Source organism: Danio aesculapii, chromosome 1 (assembly GCF_903798145.1).
Source record: "Danio aesculapii chromosome 1, fDanAes4.1, whole genome shotgun sequence".
Classification (NCBI taxonomy): domain Eukaryota; kingdom Metazoa; phylum Chordata; class Actinopteri; order Cypriniformes; family Danionidae; genus Danio; species Danio aesculapii.
The window spans coordinates 29,966,826-29,992,464 of record NC_079435.1 but is presented as its reverse complement, the minus strand read 5'-3'; the positions used below and the strand labels follow the sequence as shown (position 1 = coordinate 29,992,464).

General features: G+C 35.3%; 1 protein-coding gene across 1 annotated transcript; it reads left to right on the top strand.

The window, feature by feature from the left end:
* Positions 1–946: 946 nt before the first annotated feature.
* Positions 947–25,265, top strand: tmem41ab (transmembrane protein 41ab). Its single transcript, XM_056458612.1, has 5 exons — positions 947–1,242; positions 10,948–11,098; positions 11,223–11,384; positions 19,012–19,150; positions 22,908–25,265. The coding sequence occupies exons 1-5, from the start codon at positions 1,088–1,090 to the stop codon at positions 23,135–23,137; spliced, it is 837 nt and encodes a 278-aa protein (XP_056314587.1). The 5' UTR covers positions 947–1,087; the 3' UTR covers positions 23,138–25,265.
* The last annotated feature ends 374 nt before the right edge of the window (positions 25,266–25,639 follow it).

Here is a 25,639-nt window from a genome sequence, read left to right as displayed (position 1 = left end):
GCTATGAATACTTTCCGGATCCACTGTATGACATACCATTAATTTGTATGCAGTATTACTCTGTGAGTAGTAGCTACACTGTTGTGATTTAATTACAATTGCTAATTTATTTACACTGTTGCAAGTTACTCACTGTAACCAAACCATTAAAGTGACTAACTGGCAACATTACCAGTGTTCCACTGTAAAAAGCCTGGTAAGGTCTAACAGTGCAGACTCAGTCAGTTCTCTTTGAATTTCAAAGTGTTTATTTGCATTTAATGTGTATGCTAATTCAGAGAGATCTGTACTTTTTCTGGGCTGTTTCAGAGTATAAATTCCAAATATGTGAAGGATCTACCACCTACAGTCATTTTTACAGAATTAATTGAACATAGTAGACATGAGTGGCTGTTACAGCAATACTCAAACACAGTCATTTACAGGGCCTCCCACCTGACCCTGCAGGTTTTGTATGTCTTAAGACACCTGATTCAGATCATCAGCTCGTTAACAGAGAGATCCATGAAATGATCTTTGTGTGTCAAATAAGATAGACATACAAATTCTGCAGAACCACTAGATTAGCAGCACTGTATCATGGAAAAAAAGCATTTCCATTGCAGGAATAAATTATATTTTTAAAATAAAAAAAAAATAAATAAATAAATCAATAGCCTTCTTGTTAAGCATATAACATTATTATTATTATTATTATTATTATTATTATTAGTAGTAGTAGTAGTAGTAGTAGTAGTAGTAGTAATAGTAATAGTAGTAGTAGTAGTAGTAGTAGTAGTAGTATTAAAAATCAAATTATTCCAAACATTATACAGTTCTAGTCTTTGTATGTTCATGCTTTTCAAATTTACTCATACTTTTTTCAGAGTCACCTCACCATGGGCTCAAATATTTGGGGGCTCTCATGTGACAGACTGGTCCACCCTCATAAGGGGCTTCACTCACACTGTCGCAATACAGTAAGTCCACGTACTTCCATGAGCTGGAGACGTAACATGTATAAACTGCCCACCGACCGGGTCTGCTATTTAACAGGTGTAGCAGCAAGTGCAGAAGGGTCGGTTTTAGACAGATCTATCCCGGGACTATGCGCTCAATATGGGGTTTAATCGCCTTGGTGGCCGCAGCAACTTTTTACTTATATCTGCTGTCTGCCTTCCTGCCGCCGGGTCCGCGTGCTATTCGAGTTCACGACACGGGACCAGAACACACAGACGATGAGGCGGAGGAGAAAGTGCTCAGGTAAGGAAATCGAACTATTTTATCTTAATGTTTTGTCAGTTTAGTGAGTCTTAAAAGGAGGCGTGGCACCCAACCCCACACCTAAACCTAACCGTCATTGGAAGAGAAGCAAATCGTACTAAATTGTACGAATGAGATCGCACGAATTCACATGAACTAGCTCTTAAATTATAAAGTTACGAATTGCCGTGAGATAGCTTTGCAGCAATATTACTGGGTCTGATACTGGGGAATTTTATGTTTGTGATGGATGAATATAATGAACTTGAATTGACTATGTTGGTAACCGGTGTGTCTATTATGTAAAGTATTATTGGTCATTATTCGTATAAAATAATAGGACAAAAACTGAATTGTTTATATATATATATATATATATATATATATATATATATATATATATATATATATATATATATATATATATATATATATATATATTATAAAATATTTGCTGGATAAGTTGGTGGTTCATTCCACTGTGTCGACCCCTGATTAATAAAGGGACTATGCCAAAATGAAAATGAATGAATGAATAATATGATATAATATAATATAATATAATATAATATAATATAATATAATATAATATAATATAATATAATATAATATAAATGCATTAACTATATGTAATATTTTATATTTTTTTCCTTTTTATAATTTTGTCAGGTAAAGTAAAAAAAAGTGTCCATTTATTTCCACTAACAATATGTACAGTATCACTGATGCATTATCATTATGTGCGAGAACTAAGCATCTTCACCTACTGTAAAGTACACACAGTTTGTGACACAGCACATCCTTTCACCTGGTTCATTATTTCTTGTATTTTCATTCATTTCTTCTCATTCTTTCTAAAATATGGGTGAATGAGAGAACTGTAGACAGAGAGAAGCTTTGGCAGTCATTTTCAGGTGATGCATGACAAATAATCAGAAGATCCAGCTCCTGCTTGACCTGTGCTCTCTCCTCATCAGCGTTACTTTTTACTGTGGTCAGCACTGGGCCCAGTTCACAAGCTCTTCATGTAGCTCACATGCAGCCCACATCAAAACGCCAGATTCTCTCTTTTTATAAATCTTATTTGATTAAAGGTCATAAAAGGACCTGATCCTTGGTCAGTTATAATTATAAAACAGGGTCTCAGATATTACCTGCTCTGTGAGTGTTTTACTGTTTAGGAATCCATTTAAAGGTGCAGTATTCTGACTTTTGCCTCTTCATCGAAATTCACTACATGCCATTTTCATCAACTTACAGGTTATAAAGTTTATTGTTGCATAAAATCACAATTTAATGTTTATTTTATTAGCTCACATTGTTTGTGTTAAGGTGAACAATTGATCAATTCAAGTATTTGCTTCCACTTAAAAAAAATAGTTTGTTTTGGTCATCTTTTTGTAAAATCCGGTTTAAAAAATTCTGATTGGCTTATAAGGAACAATAATAACACTCTAATAAATGTAGCAATAAATGTCATTACAATGCAGTGCACCTATCTTAGTGTCTTTATAGATATAACTGTTATGCTTGATTATAAATAATTATAAAGTATTAATAATATTATAAATGTTGCAATAACTGTCATTTCATTATCGTACATTTTTGTGTCTTTATACATTTATTGAACGATTAAGATTTATTTTAAGTATTTATAAACAAAGTTATAATTCATTATAAACATGTGCTTCATAGAAAATCTTACCACAAACACCTTATGTAAATACATTACAAATTCCCAGTTAGTTTAATGCAATACACACAGCCTTATTCCAAAATGGATTAAATTCATGTATTTTCTTAAAATTCTACACACAACACCCCATAATGACAATGTGAAAAAAGATTTTTTTTTAATTGTTGCAAGTTTATTAAAAAATAAAAAACCTGAAAAATCACATGTACTTAAGTATTCACAGCCTTTGTCATGTAGCTCTAAATTGAGCTCAGGTAAATTCTGTTTCCACTGATCATTCTTGAGATGTTTCAGCAGCTTAATCGGAGTTCACCTGTGGTAAATTCAGTTGATTGTACATAATTTGAAAAAGCATACACCTGTCTATATAAGGTCCCAGGGTTGAAAGTGCATGTCAAAGCACAAACCAAGCATGAAGACAAAGGAATTGTCTGTAGACCTCCGAGACAGGATTGTTTTGAGGCACAAGGTTGGGGAAGGTTACAGAAACATTTTTGCTGCTTTGAAAGTTCCAATAAGCACAGAGGTCTCCATTATCCATAAGTGAAAGATGTTTGGAACCATCAGGACTCTTCCTAGAGCTGGCCGGCCATCTAAGCTGAGTGATCGGGGAAGAAGGGCCTTAGTCAGGGAGGTGATCAATAACCCGATGGTCACTCTGTCTGAGCTCCAGCGTTTTTCGGTGGAGAGAGGAGAACCTTACAGAAGGACAATCATCTGTGCAGCAATCCACCAATCAGGCCTGTATGGTAGAGTGGCCAGACGGAAGTCACTCCCCGCTTGGAATTTGCTGAAAGGCATCTGAAGGACTCTCAGACCATAAGAAACAAAATTCTCTGGTCCGATGAGACTAAAATTGCACTCTTGGAAGAAGTGTCAGGCATTATGTTTGGAGAAAATCAGACACCGCTCATCCCCAGGCTAATACCATCCCTAAAGTGAAGCATGGTGGTGGCAGCATCATGCTGTGGGGATGTTTTTCAGCAGCAGGAACTGGAAGACTAGTCAGGATAGAGGGAAAGATGAATGCAGTACAGAGACATCCTGAATAAAAAATCTTGCTTCAGAGTGCTCTTGACCTCAGACTGGGTGACGGTTCATCTTCCGGCAGGATAATGACCCAAAGCACACTGCCAAAATATCAATGGAGTGGCTTCAAAACAACTCGGTGAATGTCCTTGAGTGACCCAGCCAGAGCCCAGACCTAAATCCTATTGAACATCCCTGAAGAGATTTAAAAATGGCTGTACACCTTCTCTTCTCTTCCAACCTGATAGAGCTTGAGAGGTACTGCAAAGAGGAATGGGCAAAAATTCCCAAAGACAGGTGTGCCAAGCTTGTGGCATCATATTTAAAAAGACTTGAGGCTCTAATTGCTGTCAAAGGTGCATCAACAAAGTATTGAGCAAAGGCTGTGAATACTTATGTACATGTGATTTTTCAGGTTTTTTATTTTTAATAAATTTGCAACAATTTCAAAAACTCTTTTTTCACATTGTCATTATGGGGCATTGTGTGTAGAATTTTGAGGAAATAAATAAATTTAATCCATTTTGGAATAAGGCTGTAACATAAAAAACTGGAAAAAAGTGAAGCGCTATAAATACTTTCCGGATGCACTGTACATAAAGGTTTGACAGAAATGTGAGTGTAAGTAAAAGAAGATTAAGTGATGACATACTTAGAAGATGAACTGACTTAAGTCTAAAGATGTTACATAAACATTTATAAAATCTCAAAATGTATAATTTTAACTGAAAGAATTCAAAACTAAAAATAAACCTCACTGATTATGCCATCCGTATAAAAAGGTAGAGTAGCTTCTTTCCAAAGCAGGATCTTCTATCTGTTTATGAATGTGATGTAACCAACACACGTCTTTAACCTCAAGCTGACATTTTCTATGAAATCTGACACAGAAAATCAAATAATTTTCAAAGAAATACTTTTTAGAAACTTATAGTTATGAATCAGGGTATGGTGGAATGCAGGTGGAATACTGGTGTCATTATCAATATCTGTTTTTTGTTATTATTTAATGCATCCTTTTAACTACATAACGCAGCTTAAAATAGATTAATTTTTAACAACATAGCATCCTTTATGATGAACATTTATAAAAAATATTATATTATTGTATGTAATATTTAAAAATATATATTTGATTATATTAGGCGGCACGGTGGCTCAGTGGTTAGCACTGTTGCCTCACAGCAAGAAGATTGCTGGTTCGAGTCACGGCTGGGTCAGTTGCCATTTTTGTGTCGAGCTTGCATGTTCTCCCCTCTTCGTGTAAGTTTGTGAGTGCTCCGGTTTTCCCATAGTCCAAAGACGTGGTACAGGAGAATTGAATAAACTAAATTGTTCGTAATTGTAAGTGTGTGAATATGAGTGTGTATGGATGTTTCCCAGTACTGGGTTGCAGCTGGAAGGGCATCTGCTGTGTCAAACATATGCTGGATAAGTTGGCTGTTCATTCAACTGTGGTGACCGCTGATAAATAAAGGGAATAAGGCGAAGGAACATGAATAAATGAATAGATTATATTAGATATTCATCCATCCATTCATATCTTAAATTTAAAGCTTCTCTATCTGCATCAATTGTTCCACAAAGAATTTTTAACATCCATATAAATTTTCCAATCGGACTGAACAATGCAATGTTTAAGCATTGATATTGTAATGTGTTACATTTATTTAAGATTATTTATTAAAGATTAAAACATAAAGATATTAATATTATTTTTTTAATTATATAATACAATACTATATGCTATACTATACAATGACGACCGTGTTATTTTACGTTTGATTGATTGGTCAGTTTCTTTACTTAAATACTGTTCATAAAATCATAATGCATTGTTTATTTAACTCTGACATTTTATGCAGATGCATTGCAAATAAAAAGACTTAATCAATCCAGTCGATCTAAATTAATGAAATCTTTCCAAATAGAGCTACTGTAATAGTGAAATTATATTCATGTCACAATATATATTGTAGCAAAACAAAATATGTCACATTTTTCCACCATCAAGCAGCCATACATTCTATTCCACAAAGCATTCTTTATAATTGAAAAAAATAAAACATTATTTACCCCATCGACATGTTCTTCACAATAAGAAATAAATGTTTAGTTTAAATAAATGTTTAGGAACATTCACTCAAAATATACCGAAAATGTTAGTTTTTTTATGGCATCACTGCAAAAACACCTTGTTTAAATGTTTTATTTATAAAAGCATATCCATCCATCCATACATCCATCCATCCATCCATCCATTTTCCAAACAACCTTTTTTTGTAATGTTTAGGCTGGAGCCTATCATTTTGGACATTTCAATCACAATTGTTTAGTATTATGAAGTATATACATGTATTTATCTCTATGTTATCTCTTAATATGTTTGAAAGCAGTTTTGCATTAGCAGTCATGTCTCAGGGGCCTGGCAGAGGGCACGAGGTGACAGTTATATGATCAGGCAACTGCCTTCTGAGTGTCTTGAAACCCCCTTAAATTTGCTGAGATGTGCAACACAGTGTAGAAAGAGATAGAGGTTTCATACAGCTTACAACATGTTGGCATCACAAGAAGAGAGAGGTCTCAAAAGCTCCCAAGCTTAGAGTCAGTTTCATCCAGTCTTCCAGATATTTTGAATAACAAAGCAGTGAAAAGGACGTTTCATGTTGAGTAATAGATCTGCTGTACTTTCACCATCATCACATTCCATCTAAATATCTGACCTTTTCAAAGTATCTTGTGACCCGCATGTCATGGTTCATTTCTTGATTAGCTCACTCTTCTGTACCCTGGGAGCTGATGAGGCTGAGAGGAAGTTTTTCACATGTTGTTCAGGGGTGATGTCAGAGACAGCTGTACTCTGTGTACTCAACAGTGGTGGAAATAGATGCTGGGGTCTTTAGGATGGGAATTTCAGTGGTTATCAGAGAAGGGAAATTTTGTGTTAACATAGCACATGCATGTATCGTGTTTTACATCAGCATAGCTATAAAAATCTGCAGTTTTTATGGCCATTTAAATAGACTGAACATGTCAGTGCTTTTAAATGTACAGATATGTAAGAAAATAAGTAAAGAAATAAATAGCAAAAATATATAAATCCATAATAATAATTAAAAATTATTAGTTTTAGTGAGATTTCTTAGTCAAATTACAAATGTGTAAACATTTTAAATCAACATATATTAAAGTAGTTATGATTTTTTATAAGTTTAAATAAATAAAGCAATTTTAGTTTAATAACAAATAAAATAATAAAATATTATACATTATTTGTTTCCTCATTTATTTACTTATTTGTTTTGAAATCAATTAATTCATTCATTTTCTTTTCGGCTTAGTCCCTTTATTAATCTGGGCTCGCCACAGCGGAATGAATTGCCAACGTATCCAGCATATGTTTTACACAGCGGATGCCCTTCCAGTTGCAACCCATCACTGAGAAACATCTGTACACACAGATACACTACGGACAATTTTAGCTTTCCCAATTCACCTATAGTGCATGACTTTGGATTGTGGGGGAAACCCACACCAACAAGGGGAGAATATGCAAACTCCACATAAAAATGCCAACTGACCCAGCCAAGGTTTAAACCAGCAACCTTCTTGCTGTGATGCAATCATGCTGTGTTTATAAATTTTCTAATTTTTACAAAATCTTTAGTATTTTTGCTTCTCAAATAAATGACCTTGATCATTTTATTGCTGATTAATTCCATTAGATCTACCAGAAAGCACATTTTTCTTTTATTTTATTTATTATATTATATAAAAAATATGAATACATAATAATAATAATAATAATAATAATAATAATAATAATAATAATAAATTTGATTTTTAGTTTTAGTTAGATGTCTTAGTTAAGCATTTCTTAGTTAAATTACAAATGTGTAAACATTTTAATCAACAAAAACTGTATTAAAGTAGTCATGTTTTTAAACATGAAGCAATTTTAAAATAAATATAAAATATTATAAATTATTTATTACTTTATTATATCTCTTACCTCTTACCTTACCAATTTGTTTTGTTTTTATAAATTATAAATACATAATTGTGTTTTATAAATTTTGTTGATAATTTTATTGCTGAATAATGCACATTATTTTCTATTGTATTTATTTGCACTAACTTTTGTAATTTTGTTTAAATTACTTAATTTCTTGTCATTAAAGTCATTTTTTAAAGTTTAAAAAGTACTACAAGGTACTAGAAGCAATTACTAGAAAACGATACTGTGTAAGAAAATGTTTAGCGTATTATTGAGGCTGTTTTGTTTGTTGTCGGTTTGATTGGTCCATGGTGGTCTCTCCTACTGTTGTACTTGTGAGCTACTCACACTAGTGTACACTCAGCATTAGGAATAATCACAAGCTTATATTCGTCACACTGGGTACACATGTGAAATCAAACCCTCCTCTTTGGCACATGGATGGGGAATACAGCCCTACTGTGTGCCCAAATTACCCCCTGGACGGCAGCGAGAAGCTTAGATTACTCTCAGCTGCACAGGATATGATTCATGTGCTGCAGGCCAATGACCAGAACCACAGTCCATACTACATACACATTTATTGATGATCTTGTCAGATGTGTTTCAAGACATTTCAAACAATCTGGGCCTCAGATACAGCCAAGCCTGCAAAGACACACAAGTGTATTTTCACAGCTGAGAATCTATTTCCATCCAGTTGCTGGATCGTGTTTCGTTCCTTCGCTCACACTGGGGACAGGTTTCACTCTCATCTTGCTGACAGTCTAGTGTCTGTCAGGAGTCTTTAAACATTTTCAGGTCAAGAAACAACCCTTGGGGAATACCCTTCATCTGCCCCTAAGGTCATTTTATCATGAAATGTATTTTTTTTAAATCAAGTGTTAATTGTATCATTTAGAATACAATGAAAATTGAAATACACACTTCAAATTCAATACAGCTCAAAGAGTTTTGTTAAAAAATCCTTCACTCTACACTCAATTTGAACTGCTAAAGGAATTTCGGAGATTGGATGATTGGTTGGTAGGTAGGTAGATAGGTTGGTCGGTTGATTGACTGATTGATTGATTAGTAGGTAGGTTGGTAGGTAGATAGGTTGACTGACTGATTAATTGATCGATCAATCTGCACAATCCAAATTAATGTTTGTTTTTGTAGGTGGCCGAGAGCTCTCAAATGTGCTGTAAGTTAAGTAAACATATGCAAATAAAAAACTGAATTTGTAAAATGTGTGTTTGCATGTGTTTAAGTTCTCTCTCTCAGAAGGCTCTGTAGTGTGTACATGTCATTCTGTGGTTTTCTTTGTCAGTAACATTTCACATTGTACTCTGTCCAGTTTAGATTGATTGTCCACAATCTACAACTACATGCAAACTAACCCATATGGAGAAATAGAGGAGTATTAGTAGATCGTTAACTACGTTTAGAAGTAGTAGAAATTGTTTATACCCTTAAAAAAAAAGCCACAGAAGCATCACATACATGTCACACGAGATTCATGTTGAAATCACATCTGGAACACATGCTGAAACACACATGAAATGTGTAGCTGTAGAAGAATTCTCATGAGAGAATTTCAGATCATATCACTCATTTCTGTTACAAGTAATGCAAAAACGTTTTTTTTTTTTTTTTTATCATTTTTAACCACATCACACTTGAAACCATGGGCGTTGCTAGGCCTATGTTAGGGGGGCTGTAGTGTTTGCATACAGACGGAGCAATCGGGTTTCCCATCTACTGTTTGTCATTGGTGCTCATCTCATAATCACAGTTTTTTCTTGAAAAAGTAGCTCTTATCGAACAGTTCGCTATTTTAATTAAAATATATATATATATTTAATTACAACATGCCAAGCCTTACTGACATTTTATTGGATGACAATCATCCCCTCTCATGGACTGCAGGCTTTAAATTAAATAAAATGCTCAGGAACCACAAAAAACATGGGCTGACGTGTGATGTCCATAGTGTCCGAAGGGGTTAACTTGTTCAATGCCAAAATAAGTAGATAAATTGTGTTAATACACACACAACTTTGATATCTACAAATTGGGGAGGAACAATTTGGTGTCTTCAATGATTGACACAGAAAGTTTGCAACACAGGCTCATTCTGCAAACGTAGCCCTATATACATTTCTGGAGATCACAAATTATGTAGCCAGAGCTACGAATGGCTGCATTTCGTCTTTCAAACAAACACTACGAGGCGATATGGCGCTGTTCCTTTTCATGCTTACCAGCTGACCGCTTACCTGCACGTGGACGGCTTTGCCGGTGTTACCAGTTTGTCCGGTAGCTCGACACGTACATTGGCAGACTTGCAGAGTGAAGTTGTCCATGATGACGGGGTGTGAGTCTGGTGAACAACAGTTCCAGAAAGCAGGTTATGGCAAAAACAGAAGCCAAAAAACTAAATAAACAAGTAAATAACAGTTTGAGAATGTGGTAAAATCTGAAAACGTGGTAAAAATCAGACGAGGGCTTTTCTTTTTCTGGATTGTTTTTAAAACACTGCAGTTGGGTTTAGGGAAGTGGATGGGCGGGTCAATAGGTGCTTTTTAAAATACTATTGGTTGGGTTTAGGGAAGAGGGAGGGTGGGGGGATCAGTCGGTTGGTCAGTCAGTCAGTGAGTTAGTCAACAGCAGCCTCTGGTGGATTTATGTGAGAACAGCAGGCACGAATGGCACTTGCAAGAGAAATTTAAGATCTCACAAACCGTACACAGCGGCCTCTGGCAGATTCGCAAAAACTGTAAAAAAAGTAGCTACTGGGACGTATTTTGCTCTATCCAGAATTGTATATAGGGCTATGTTTTCAGAATGAGCCTGAGTTGCAGAAAGAACATCCAGACATCACACAGAAAGTCGTCCCATCTTTGCTTGGGCTCAAGCAAGGGACATTCTTGTTGCAAGACAATAGTTTAACCACTGAACCACTGTGCTACTTAAAATATATGTCCTCCATTTTCTCCAGGTTGAAGTTCCCATCTGATCTGGAGGAATTGAGAGAACTAGCCGAACTTCTGAAGTTCTACAAGACAGAACACACAGGCTATGTGTTCATCCTCTTCTGCAGTGCCTACCTCTACAAACAGTCCTTCGCCATTCCAGGCTCATCCTTTCTGGTTAGTAACAGAAGTCTACTCTGTTCAACTGTTTATTGTAATTATTTTTCTGAACCACCTCATTAGACTGAACTAAAAGTGCTTTATCTTGAAAATATTTCTGAATCTTTCTTGTCATGTCTAGAACATGCTGTCAGGGGCTTTGTTCGGGCCATTGCATGGACTCATCATTGCCTGCACTTTGACTACAGTGGGTTCCACCAACTGCTACCTGCTGTCTCGCACGTTTGGCAAACGTCACATTGTTAGGCTCTTCCCTGAGAAGGTGGCAATTCTGCAGAGAATGGTGGGTCACCCCTAACTCACCCGTAGCACATTAATTAATGTTCTAAAAATAGTCGGGAGGTGCATGTGTGACTTTGCATTTTGTTTGTTTATACTTTGCATGTGCTGTTACTCTGTAGCAGAGCAATTGCAAGGTTATAGGTTTGATTCCCAGAGAATGCATGAATAAAAAAGAAGTTATTTCAAACATTCTGTTAGTATAATATATCACTTTTGTATTAATTTATCTTCTTTTTTGACGTTTTGTTAACTATAATTTATATTGCAACTACATGCAAACTAATTCTCATTGGTTTCTCTCAGAGTATTAGCAGACTGTCTACTTAGTATCTGCAGACATTCTATGTAACTTATAATTGTCACAATCTGGTGTCTTCATTGTGTTGTGTGCCATGTGTTTGTTGTGTCATGTGTTGTGCTTCATGTGCTTTCTGTTATTGTGATGTAATTTTATTAGTTCCACCTGTCTCACCCCTGCTTGTTATCAGATCAATCATGTCTTGTGTATTTATGTCCTTGAGTGTGTTTAGTTCATTGTCCAGTATTGTATTGTCATTACTCCCTGTCCTACCTGCGTTTTGATGTTCCAGTGAGTGTTGTGAGTGGTTTTTGTAAATACATGTTTTTGATAACTCCTGAGATCTGGGCATTTATGAGTAAGCCTGCTCGTGACAATAATCAACAAAATGTGTTCAAGGGACCATCAATGCAAAGTGATAGATAGATAGATAGATAGATAGATAGATAGATAGATAGATAGATAGATATTTTGACTACTATTCCATCATAAATTGTGAAAATAACCCATCGAAGAAGGCTTTAAGACAAAGCAAATGCTCTGTTGGCTGTCGTGACTTCAGCTAATCAGTTGAAGGAACTCACTGACACATTGCAGTGATCAAAACGAGTTCTAGTCTGAAATCTTGGTCGCCACATTGTCTGGTCATTGAACTGGCTCGAGGGCTTATACCATCAGGATAACAGAGAGACAATTGGCTTGACTATCTTCACCAATACTTTTCGGGTACCCTTTACCCAACTTGGTAAATGATTTAATCACCTAAAAATGGGGTTTTACAGGATTTTCAGCGGAAAATTCTAGCTAACTGCCCCCAGAAGACTCTTTTCCATGACTCGTGCTCATCATCCTGCCTGCAGCCAAATGTACAATTTCATAGAGACAAAAGACCTCTGGAGTTATTGTGTCAATGAATTAGAGACAATCTTGTGTTACAACGAAGGCAAATGTATCTTTGAATAATATGCCATAGTTTTCCTCATATGCTGTGTTTATTCCAACCAGCCAGGTTAATCAATGTGTTTTAACCCTTATAGCAGATGAAACCTTCTGTATGTGTCTGAAATGTCTAGTACTAAACGAAAGCTAGTGAAAACTTCTTTATGTGTCTGAAATGTCTGGTACTAAATGAAAGATAGTGACATTTGCAATACATTGGTGTAAATGAAAAACTAGTAGTACAAACAGTATTCGTCTTGTAACATTTGATGTATAGTTACTTACAAGAGATTTTACAATGTGAAATCAACATGCAGTCTCTTAATGATTGACCCTTAGTACGATGATACAGGGCGTAGCCCCGCCCTCCATGGCAACTGCTCACTGGAAGACAGTGCCATGGGGATGGACCAAACCAGGTCACTTAAAAACACCCTGCAGCAGAAGACGTTGCTTTTTGCAGTAGCTTTCTCACGCTTGCTGATGCTCTCTGCCCCCTCTCGTCTGCTCGGACATCACGCTGCCACGTGATTGGGTCACCATGAACTTTCCACGCAACCTCTTAAGTTTCGGGAACTTCCGCAAACAGACTCTCAGCAGTCCGCCACCTCAGTAACCCAGGACGACAACCGCTCACGTGCGAGTGAATCCCAAAGATGTCACCGAAGCGTGTCACCAGCCAATCAGTAGCGCTCAAGGAAAACTCAAGACTTCAGCAAAAGGCACAAGTAACACAAACTAATGTTGTCTCTTGCTGATCCGGTGCAGATTGATCTTAAAGGGCACCTATGGTGAAAATATACTTTTCAAGCTGTTTGGACAGACATATGTGCATGTATGGCGTATAGACAGTCATATTGGGGTGATATAAACACACCCAGTCCTTTTTTTTTTTCAATTTAGCAACATAAAAACGGTGGACCAGTTGGAGCGGTTTTCAGATCGACCGTAACTTTACGTAGGAGTGCGGTCCCCCCGCCCACCGAATTGATTGACAGCTGCGCGTATTAACATGTCCTGGTAGTCACGTGTATAATCATATTAACAAGACCAGACTTGCGCAAAGCAGCCGGGAATAAAAGGTCTGTTCAGTTTGCTAGGATCATCAGTCATCATCAAATGTGACCAAGAGTAAGTTTTAGAAGTTTAAAATGTTTTAAAACTGTGCATGTGTGTAATGAATTACAGCGATTTAGCTTAGCTTTACTTAATCAGCATGGCCGCGTGTCAGAACAATTATAAAGGAAGGCGCTTCAATCCCGGTTTGTGGACGTTAAATCAGGTTTATATTGTACATTAACATAAGAGATATCCATACAGCAGTGGATATTAACCTGTATCCTGTCACATTTGCGTGCAAAAAGAGTGAAAAGCTAAACACTCGCTCTGTCTGTGTGTGTGTGTGTGTGTGTGTGTGTGTGCGTGCGTGCGTGCGTGCGTGCGTGCGTGCGTGCGTGAACAAGTGACAGAAAACATATAGATTTATATTATTCCAAAATATTTCATTTCATATATATGCTCTTCATTTTGAGGCATTATAAAAAGTAAAATGTATTTTTCCATAACAACAAAAATCTGAAAAAAGATTCATAATAAAAACCCCTATGAATATTTAAACAGCAGTAACATATGATAATCAGATAATCATAATAAAATGTTTTCTGAAAGTTACACCAAAGTCTGAAGTTATTATGCTGAAAATTCATAATTTTATTATTGTTATTTTTATTAAATTTTCTTTTGGTGAGCAGATGAGACTTCTTTGCATGAAACAAACACGAATGTTTGCAAACGTTTGACTGGTTGTCTGTTCACTGTATGAATGACATGTTCAAGTTTACAGTCAGCTTTGTGTGGAATAGCTTCGAGTAAATAATACATGAGTGGAACTGAGCGTTGTACATATGTGCAATAAACCCACACAGAAAAGAATAAACAGTTAGATGATTTCGTTGATATTTCTTTAAATGTGAGTATAAAGTATGAGTTGCAGTAACTAATCAATTAAACTACACTCTAAAAAACGTTGGGTTATTTACTTAACCCAATGGTTGAGTTAAAAATATTTGGTGCTTTGTTGGGTTATTTTAAACCTTTATTGGGTTATTTATTTAATAACTCAACCAGTTGGGTTACAATTTTTGAATTTCAACAGTCAACTGATTGAACTGACACAGAACCGCTGAATCAATATGCGTACGTGATGTTGCTCTTGCGTTATAAAGTTTATGCAAGCTCTAATGCAGTAAATTAGAGCAGAAATGCAGCAAATTGCCTCTTCGTGTCATGTTTTTTTTATATCTGTTTCACCTGGACTCTTAATTATTGATGATACAAACGTTCGCGCTTCATGGCCGATCTATATGCGGATAAAAACGCTTTCTCTACCTCCGTGTTCATCTCTACAGTTGTTTTGGAGGAAATGATACACGTATTTGAGATATTCCGCCGTCATTTTTGTCTTTAGGACCCAGGAGAGACATCAAACCGGAGTCGCGTCCAGTCTTGTTGAAGGTATGTTATGTTGTCTTAAAAACACTGTCCTTTCGCTAGGAAACCATATTGTAACAACTAAATGCTAATATAGACACATTTATGTGCTACATTTTGTTCAGAAAGTTGCTGGTTTTCCCAAGAAGTATCCGAGCATTATATTATTATTGGTTATTATTCGCCGCTAGAGGGCGCTGAATGGATCGCAACGTGAGAAAGTTATCCTCCTGGACAAGAGCAGAGCAGAAGCTTGCTACATCATCTTTTACCAGAAGAAGATTCATTATCCATTTTAAGGTACTTGATTATTAACTATTGAAAGGTAAATGTTGTTATTATTAGTGTTTGTGTGTACTTTATTGAAAGCCCTGAAAATTGCATTTTCCCTACATCTTATACCTACAGGGATGAAACCACAACCCTGATTATAGACGCTAAAATAAATGTTTAATCGGTTATATATGTCATACCACAATTAAATATAAGCTTAAAAAAAAATATATATATATATATATATATATAAGAATTGTAACATCTGCTAGCTTTGTATAATAATAGTAGTAATATATGCTAATAATACAAAGCCCTTAAACATACATTGTCCTTACCCAGTTTTCAATTCAGGTGAGATTTTAGTGATGCTGTGACCCCTCAACTGATAAATGTTGTCTGTCAGCTCATGTTAATTTGTGGTTTATTTAATTTTTTGTTTGTTTGTTCTTGTTGTTTTAGGTTGCTCTGGACAGAGCGAGTTTTAATCCTCCTTGATAATCTTGTTGAGAAAGGTGAGAAAACAACAGCTCTGTATTTTGTAATATGTACATGATGTAAAAATGCACAGATACACACACTTAAGCAGTATCATAAAAGTGTCTTTACATCACCATATGTCTTAAAATCAAATTATACATTTGTAATTCTTCTGTAAATGCATTTATACTTCTCTGAACAGCACTGGTAGTGTGTAAAGACACAAATGCCTTTTTCAAAAACGTTTCTGTGGCTTATTTGATTGTGAATTTGGTATTAGACCCTGTATCAGGCATGAGGCCACAGGTGAGTACAGTTGACTAATATAGAGTCTAAGCACAGTTCAGAACTTCACTGCTGGAACATTTGACCAAATAAATTGCGATATTACAGGCATTAACCTATTTATATTAATTATTGCATTATGAAAATTTACTGACAGTTTCCAGCTATTTCAGTAGAAATTTGTTATCAGGAGTTTGACTCTTTTGCAAGTTTCTGAGCATGAGAACTAAGCACACTGATGAACATCAGTGCACAATTGACAATGTAAAATGGACCTAATTTGCCCACCAAATTTGCAAATGTGATGTACCTTAAGAACTCGCATAAAAGACTAATCATGCAGCTAAAAGCACATTTTCATAGTTTTTTTTTCTTTTTATCTGTTTAGGGTACCCCTGGAGATGACCACTTGCAGCCTTCCAGTTATCTTTTCTCCATTGCTAAACTGGGTAAACACATGATTTTAGTTTTTATTTGGTCCAGCAAATTTAAAATTTCTGTTTTAAGGTTGGAGCGAACATCATTTGGTATATGGAGGAGTAGGTAACTAAACCATTCTTGGTGTGAAATTCCATAGCATTTTCTCCTCTGTTCAGTGGGGACTATGAAGTTTTTGATTTGCTTTGTCCTTTAAGTTATCATTTGTGCTCAGCAGAAAAAATAAATAAATCAACAACTTGAGGGTGAGTAAATGATGAATACACCCAAAAATCAGTGAAACACCCATACACTCATTCAGCAGCAGAGGCGAATCCATTATGTCCTGCAGCTGGGTCAGTTGGCATTGCTGTGTGAAGTTTGCATGTCTCTCACAGTCCAAACGCATGCAGTATAGGTAAATTTAATAAACTAAATTGGCCGTAGTGTATGGGTGTTTCACTGATTTTTGGGTGTATTCATCATTTACTCACCCTCAAGTTGTTGATTGTTTTTTATTTATTTCTGCTGACCACAATTGATAACTTTAAAGGACAAATCAAAAACTTAATAGTCCCCACTGACTTCAACCGAAGAAACAAATGCTTTGGAATTTCATTGTGGACCAAGAATGGTTTAGTTCCCTATTTTGTTCAAAATATCATGTTTTGTGTTCATCTGAGGAGAGATTTAGAACAAGGGGAGGGTGAGTTAATGATGACAGAATTTCCATTTTTGTGTAAAATATCCCTTTAATAAATCCAGTGTACTGTTTGCATGGCATGGATTTAAGTGCTGTTTTTGTTTATTTATTTTTAGATTGCTCAGGACAGGTATTTTATACCCACACACCAAAGAAACTTTTTGAGGTTTGGGGAGATGCATCACTGCGGATCCTCTCGTATTGCAAAAAAGAAGAGAGCCTTGGATCTACCAGTTCAAGCAAATATTTCATCTGGTGAGACAATCCTGCATAACAGCTCTGTTTTATTCCCAATTTGTAGCATTTCACCTGTGATATGAGGGGCTTGTTTTGAGTTTAATTATTGTTTTTTTTTTTTTTTTTGTTTGATATAAAGACAGCCCTGGAGATTCCGCTTTGGAGATGGTGCTTTAACAACTCAGCCAGCTATCCTTTCTCCACTGCCATACAGATTGTGGAACAAGATGGTTCGGCCCTCATACCAGGAGGCAAAACAAGAATTTGTTGATTTGCGAATTCTAGGTGCATTATTTATGACAATAAATGTTGGACATTATTTCATTCATGTGTGTATACTTGTATTTCGTTCAGTACTTAGAGGAGGAGGAGCAACAGAGACAGAACCCTCTTGTCCTGCTGCTTGGGGATGAACTAAACTGCTCTCAGGCGTTTGTTATTGTGAAAGGAGTGGCACTAAATTCATGGATTTAAATAAAGCATTGCCAATGTAATAAAAGCGGTGTATTTTTTTTATTTACATATAAAGATTACTACAATAATAATAATAATTTATTACTATATAGTAGTTAAGCCACTTTTTGGCAAAATAACCCAACAAATTAGTTATTTTTATAACCCAAATTGTTGGGTTAACCTTATCAACCCAATGGATTGGGTTAAAATAACCCAACAGAAGGTCGGTGCCAAATTGACCCATCTATGGGTTACCTGTTGGGTTATTATTAACCCAACTGTTTTAAGTGAGTAGTAGTTTACAAAAAGTGTACTTTCATTACAAAATTGGGCTAGAAGTATGGAACTTGCACACTTAAAGTATAACACTGAAGTTCATTTATAGACCATTTTTAGGAATGTAAACAATAACAATGGTCCTAACCTATTTTTTGTATTACATTTTTTTATTTACATAGCTTTCAAGAAACCAAAAATGTCCACATATTAATAAATAATGTTATGACAGCCGTTTTAATATTAAGATATGAATTTCCCCTTGCTAAAGTGACAATATAGTTTGACAACAAGCAGGAAATATTTATGGGCCAGTGACAAAGCCACATTGAAGTGGTCTATAGTGTAGTTTGCAGTAAAGTTTTTTGGTCCAGTTGGCAATGAATAGCTTCCTGAAAGTTCAACCCAACATGAAAATATTTTACCATTTGCTCTCAGTCAAGTGGTTCTAAACATTTATGAATTTCTTTCTTCTACTGAAAATGAAATGAGATATTCTGAAGAATGTTAGAAACCATATTAGGAACAGGAAAATACAATGGAAATCAGTAGCTGCTGCTTTCCAACCTCCTTCAGTATATCTTCCTTTGTTTTCAACAGAAGAAAGTCAAACGGGTTAGAATAAGTGGAGGGTGAGTAAATGTTGACAGAATTTCTATGTTTGGGTGAATTATCCCTTTAATTTTTTTTTTATAAATGATTATAATTATTTTCATCTGTTATTTATACAATTTCAGAGTTGAATTATGATGATGATATATGTCCTTTCATCAGGTGGAAGAGAACAGGAGCAGTTTGTTTTTCTTCTTGCTCTTTCTGCGCTTCTTTCCCATGACACCCAACTGGTTCTTAAACGTCACTTCTCCAATCCTCAACATCCCCATCCCCATATTCTTCTTTTCCATCCTCATTGGTGAGCATTACTTTACACATGCACTTATACATGCATGTATTTTCTATGTTGAAGGTGTAAGAAACCACTGCAGCTCTTTTTTTTTGAGCTTACAATAAGGACGAATCTGTTGACTGTTGACTTCAAGTAACCTTAAAAACTACATGTCAGCTAGCAGTGATTAGATTATTAGTAAACTGTTTGGTTAAAATCTGCTTAGCAGGATCATATATATATATATATATATATATATATATATATATATATATATATATATATATATATATATATATATATATATATATATATATATTTCAAATAAACAACAATATTTTGTGCAGTTAAATAATTATTTGTTACTCTATTGTCTTGTATGTCAAAAACGTATTACTTTATGTAACAAATTACTCATTTGGAATTTTTACCAAGAACTTTCCAACAAAATGTTATCAACAACTGTTTAAAACTGTATATAAATGATACTATTTAAAAAAATCAGATACTCAATACAGAGAAAGGCTGCAATATTGCAATATCAAAACCAAAGATCATTATTGCAGAATATGTAAAGATGTGTTTTGGGGGAAATTGGATGTCATATTATAGCAACACAAACAAAAATGCTGATGTTAGCCCAGCACTATTAAAGAATTTGTTGGGGTGCAAACAAAATGTTGTCAGTGTACAAACAAAGCTTAAGTTTTAAGTGCAACAGAAAACTGTGTGATTGGTTGCAATCAATCAATCAATCAAACAATTGGAAATGAACAGATAATTTAAGGTGCTGTATGTATGACATCATTGTCTCCATTCACAACAATGTTAACATTTCACTTTAAAGGTGCTGTATATAAGTTTTTGACTCTTCTAAGGCATAAAAATACCATATGTTTGTAGATATTTAAGAAACATGCTAAGTGAACATACTTGTTTATCTGAAAAACAATGCTGAAGTCAGATATTCTGCTAAAATGTGCGTTACATTTCACAATGTCTGTCTTTTGGTCCCTTTAACCCGCTCAATATCAGTGTAGACAATTATATTTCACCATCGAGGGTTGCCTTGGTGGAAAACCATGTATTTGATTTATTCAGTCATGAGGTTCTCAAAGCATGCGTCCGTGACCAAAAATGTGACAGTAGCAGACTCCGAAATGAGACACAGATTCAGATTTCCACATAAGGTTATTAATTAGCAAATAATATAAATAGTACAAACATAAAAATTAGGTGAGCAGGTTACATTGTAACCCTGTGCCCTAACAACACGCTGCATGATGAGATTTGCAGTGATAAGCAATTTGGCTGTTTGTACTAGACAAAACACGACAAAGCACAGAATAATGCACTCACTGCACGCCAAAAAAACTGCAAGGTTTGCAATCTAATTAATATATATTAAAGCACTTTAAGACTATTTAATGTACATGCTGAATCACTGATATGTGTTGGTTTGCACTGGGTCACATTTCTAATGGTCCATTTCAAATGGTTTATTTTATTTTTAAGATCTGAGGTGAACTATCTGCTGCTGCATTCAGTAGTATGGCAATAAATGTCATGTAAAATTGCATTCAAACTCACATTGTTAGCATTTAACACTGAATAAAGCACATGAGGTGTACCCAGCCTGATCTCACGAGAAAACGTACGTATTTTACTTTTTGTCGATTTAGTGGCTAATTCAGTCGTATGAAAATGTACGATTTTAAAAAGGAGGTGTGGCACTTAACCCCACCCCTAAACCCAACCGTCATTGGGGGATGAGCAAATCGCATAAAATTGTACGAATGCGATCGTACGAATTCATACGAATTTGCCACTAAATCAAAAAGTTACGAATTGCCGTGAGATCGTGTTGGTGTATCTGATGTGACCATTTTCAGTTTGTCCTGTTGTTCACCTGTGAGAAATAGAAGCTGTTTCTAAAATATAAATTTCAGGTGTTGGTTAGTACAAAAACTTCTCTTCTGTAGCGTGCTGTTGCTTTTATTTAGAACACAATATAAACCAGCCTTAAATCAGCCTTTAGGCTCGATAGTCAGGCACGCTCCTATTGGACTAAACTAATCAACTAATTTAGAGACTAGTGAATGAGGGTGTATGGTGAGAATTCAGACACTCTGCCTACTTTTCTCAAAGGTTAGATCTATTACAGCTATTTTCAATATATTTTACAGAAATTAGCTGTTAATCATTTAACAGATTTTTCACTGTGGATTTTACAGACTCTTTTTTTAAAATTAGACATTTTTTTACAGCGTATAAAATAGAACCTGACATAAGTACAACCCCAGTCACCATCAGGAGGTGCAGTAATTATAGGAGAATTTTGTTTGCAATAGCCAAAATAAATATGGTAATTCAAATTTAGCATCCAGTTACTCCTCCTAATCTGTTGCCCCATTGAGTGCATGCATGAAGTAAACATTCCATTTTATTTCTCGTTTGAATTAGTTAATCATCCAGTTATTTCATTCATTTATTCATTCATTTTCTTTTCAGCTTAGTCCCTTTATTAATCTGGGGTCGCCACAGCAGAATGAACCACCAACTTATCCAGCATATTTTTTACCAGCGGATGCCCTTCCAGCTGCAACCCATCACTGGAAAACATCCATACACAATCATTCACTACAGACAATTTAGCTTAGTCCCTTTATTAATCTGGGGTCACCACAGCGGAATGAACCGCCAACTTTTCCAGCATATGTTTTACGCAGCAGATGCCCTTTCAGCTGCAACCCACCACTAGGAAACATCCATACACACTCATTCACTACAGACAATTAAGCTTACCCAATTCACCTGCACTACATGTCTTTGGACTTGTGGGGGAAACCAGAGCACCCAGAGGAAACCCACACCAACACAGGGTGAACATGCAAACCACACATAGAAACTCCAGCTGACCCAGCCGAGGCTCGAACCAGCAATCTTCTTGCTGTGAGGCGAATGTGCTACCCACTGCGCCACCATGCAGTTATTTCAACTGAACTTTTTAATTCCTTGAATGTTTAGTGTGAACACACTACAAAAAGGCGTAAAATAATGCTCACATATGTAGTCAAACTATACTAGCTATAACCGAAAAATCTAATAAATTAGCTTATGTTTCAGAGTTACTTACAATAAGTAGAATGTAAACAAGACCATCAAAAAAAAAAAACAACCTTTAGTTTCCTCCAGGTGGTTCGATTTCCCCCACAAGTCCAAAGATGTGGTATAAGTGAATTGTGTAGGCTAAATTGTCCGTATGTGTGTGTGTAAATGATTGTGTATGGATGTTTACCAGTGATGTGTTTCAGCTGGAAGGGCATCCGCTGTGTAAAACATATGCTGGATAAGCTTTTGGTTCATTCCGCTGTTGCAACCCCTGATTAATAAAGGGGCTAAAGCCAAAAATTGAATGAATGAATGAATAAATAATTAAAAATGAAAATTTCCATCTGCCCAGAGAAGAACTGGTCCCTCAACTGAGCCTGGTTTCTCCCAAGTTTTTATTTTTTTTCCTTCTCCATTTAAATTGGTTTAGAGTTTTGGTTCCTTGCCACTGTTACCTTTGGCTTGCTTGGTGTCAGTGGAGCTGCCCTTCAGTAGATCATCTTTCAACAGTCACATTCATAATAAACTATTCTACTGTCTGATGTATTCAATATGTTTTGTCATGATGGGATTTTTGTTAAACTTTTACCTGTTCATATTTGTACAGTGATTTGCAAGAGCACATTATATCTACATTATAAAGTGCTATAAAAAATGCAATTTTTCTCCCCAGGTTTAATCCCTTACAACTTCATCTGTGTCCATACGGGTGCCATCTTGTCAGAGATCAACTCTCTGGATGACATCTTTTCATGGTCCACCCTGCTGCAGCTGCTGCTGATCGCGTGTGTGGCGCTGCTTCCTGGAGCTCTGATCCGACACTACAGTCAAGACCACCTTAAACTCCATGGCCTAGAGCCCAACGGACACCAGAACATCCTGAATGACCGCAAGACTAGATGACCCAAGGACAGACTGAATAGGACACTGTGTCTGTTGAAAAAAGACTGATCATTGGCCTAGGGTCAAAGCCTTACAACGGAGAGTGGAATTAAAATGGACGTAAATACTAATTATTAGTTATCAGATGCTAAAGTGCCAAAGAAGAGATTGTTAATGTCTTAATGGAGGATACACTCCAACTGCTGACTTATTACATACAGTATACATCACTGGAAATTGCCTAATTTTATAGAAAAAAAATTCAAGACAGCTTACAGTTTTGAAGAGCTTTAAGTTTTTTATTGAAGAAAACAAGATTTAGTTATGTTTGTTTTTATGCTAAGGCTTTATTTATTTGTAGCATCTGTAAATACCTATAAATTTCATGTGTTTTGTATAGTTTACACAATTAACAAATGTGAACTAATATTTTCCCCTAAACATTTACAGTTTTTTTTACAATGGCTATGACAGTTTTTTCAATACATTTAACAATTTTGCTAAACTCTTAACGCACCAACACACTTAAAACACACAATTGTCAAAACAGTTAATTTCATGCTCAAAATCACACATTGTACACTAAACCCTAAAACTAATATTCAAAATACAATAATAAACTAACACAATACACCATGTCTAACAAAACAATGCAAACATGTTTCAAAAGCAAATTATTAACCTAAACACTAACACGTGTTCTCTTCCAACAGGAACATTTAGTCAATCAGAACACATTGACAATAAAAACACTATCATCTATCATCAACAGAAACTGCATTATTTTATGTGTCAGCTCTGCCCTTATATTTTGTTTTGTTGGGTTTAGTAAATGCATATTTTTTTTCTATATATTGAATATAATTATATAAATTATATTTTGTTTCAAATTCAATACAAAAAATTAGCAACCATCTCATAGTAGCTTTATAAAATGTAAATGTTTATGTAAAAAAAATTAAATAAATACAGACACAGAATTGCTGCAGTACAGACTCTATTTGCAAAAGGACATTACTGCGAGATATACAAACAGAAAAAGCACCGCAATTATAATAAAAAACAAAGTAATTTTCTATTATGCCCTGGCTTCTGCATTTGCCTGGCTTCTTCTTCTCTGGCCCGGCACAGTAACTGTGGCCCTTTGGCCTAATATATTTCTCCTACAGCGACGCCTTTTCACCAAGTTGAAGCCAGCCTCGTCAACATAGATAATTTCATGTGGGACTTCATTGACCTCCAACTCCATGACTCTCTGAAAGTAATTAGACACAGTGTATGTAAATGCTGTACTGTACTGTATATCTACTGTATGTACTAATGAACTTCAAGTTTATAGTTTACTGCAAAACACACTGTATATAGTACAGTAATGACTGTATTGCATAACCTTACCAAGACGTATTGGTGTTGGAGTTCTTTGATGCACTCACTGTTCCTTTCAAAAACCTCGAGTCCTCTTTTAGAACATACAGTATGATCATGTGATTGGAAAAACCTCAACACATGAGTGTGTTTTCTAGCTGGGAATGAGCTGTGATAGATATATATCCATTTATATTTACATGTGAACACCTTGGTTTAACCGCTTAAAAAAAGTCAAAGAGTTCATTTGTAGATAATATCTCCCTATTCTGACTTGTTTTTTTTTTTTCAGAATTGCTACTTTGCTTTTTTTTGGCAAAATAAGAAGCTGCAAAACTGTGAAATGTAAAATCTGAATTTTGAGAAAGTCAGAACTGCAATAAGACATAATTCTGAGCTTTTCATTTTAAAATTGTGAAGCAAAAATTTCCAATTACTACAATTGTAAAAAACAGGCTTGATAATTATAGTCCTGCTGTACATATCACTAGAGCCCCAGTGCACTTAAAGCTTTTAAAAAGCTTTAAATATTTAAAATATAAAATATTTTATAAGTGATTTTTACAGACCTTACCCACACATTTTCCGTAGGCAACATGATGTTCATTCATTTGCAGTTTGTTTGTGAGGCTTATTTGACATCCTTTGAAAAAAAAATGTAATGTGCAATTCTAAGAACTGCATGAACAGGTGCTACGTGATTAATAAGCACAGAACCTCTGTTAGGGCCTTGTGCTTTTTAAAGTTAGCTAAAGCTGGAAAAATAAATATGTCTTAATGCATACTGAGGTTGTGAAGGTTGGTTTCTTTACATCAAAAAAATTAAAAGTATAACTTTACTATTTTCAATATCAAGATGTTTTTTTAATAAGCTTAAAACAGCATAAATGTAATAAAAGGAATTAATTTGAAACTAAATAATTTTTTGAAAACCTTCGTTCAGGGCCATATTTATCTTGTTTTCTTCTCATTTTTTGAAAAATCCTAAATTATGTAAAACATTTCTACAGCAAAATTAGTAATATCAAACTTTTTTGGCAGCTGGACATTCATAATCAAATTAAACTAAATATTTCAACAATGTGAGGAAGCTAGTTGATCACACAGCTTTTACCTTATTTACCTTACTGTGTATTTCTTTGCCTTATACACACAAAG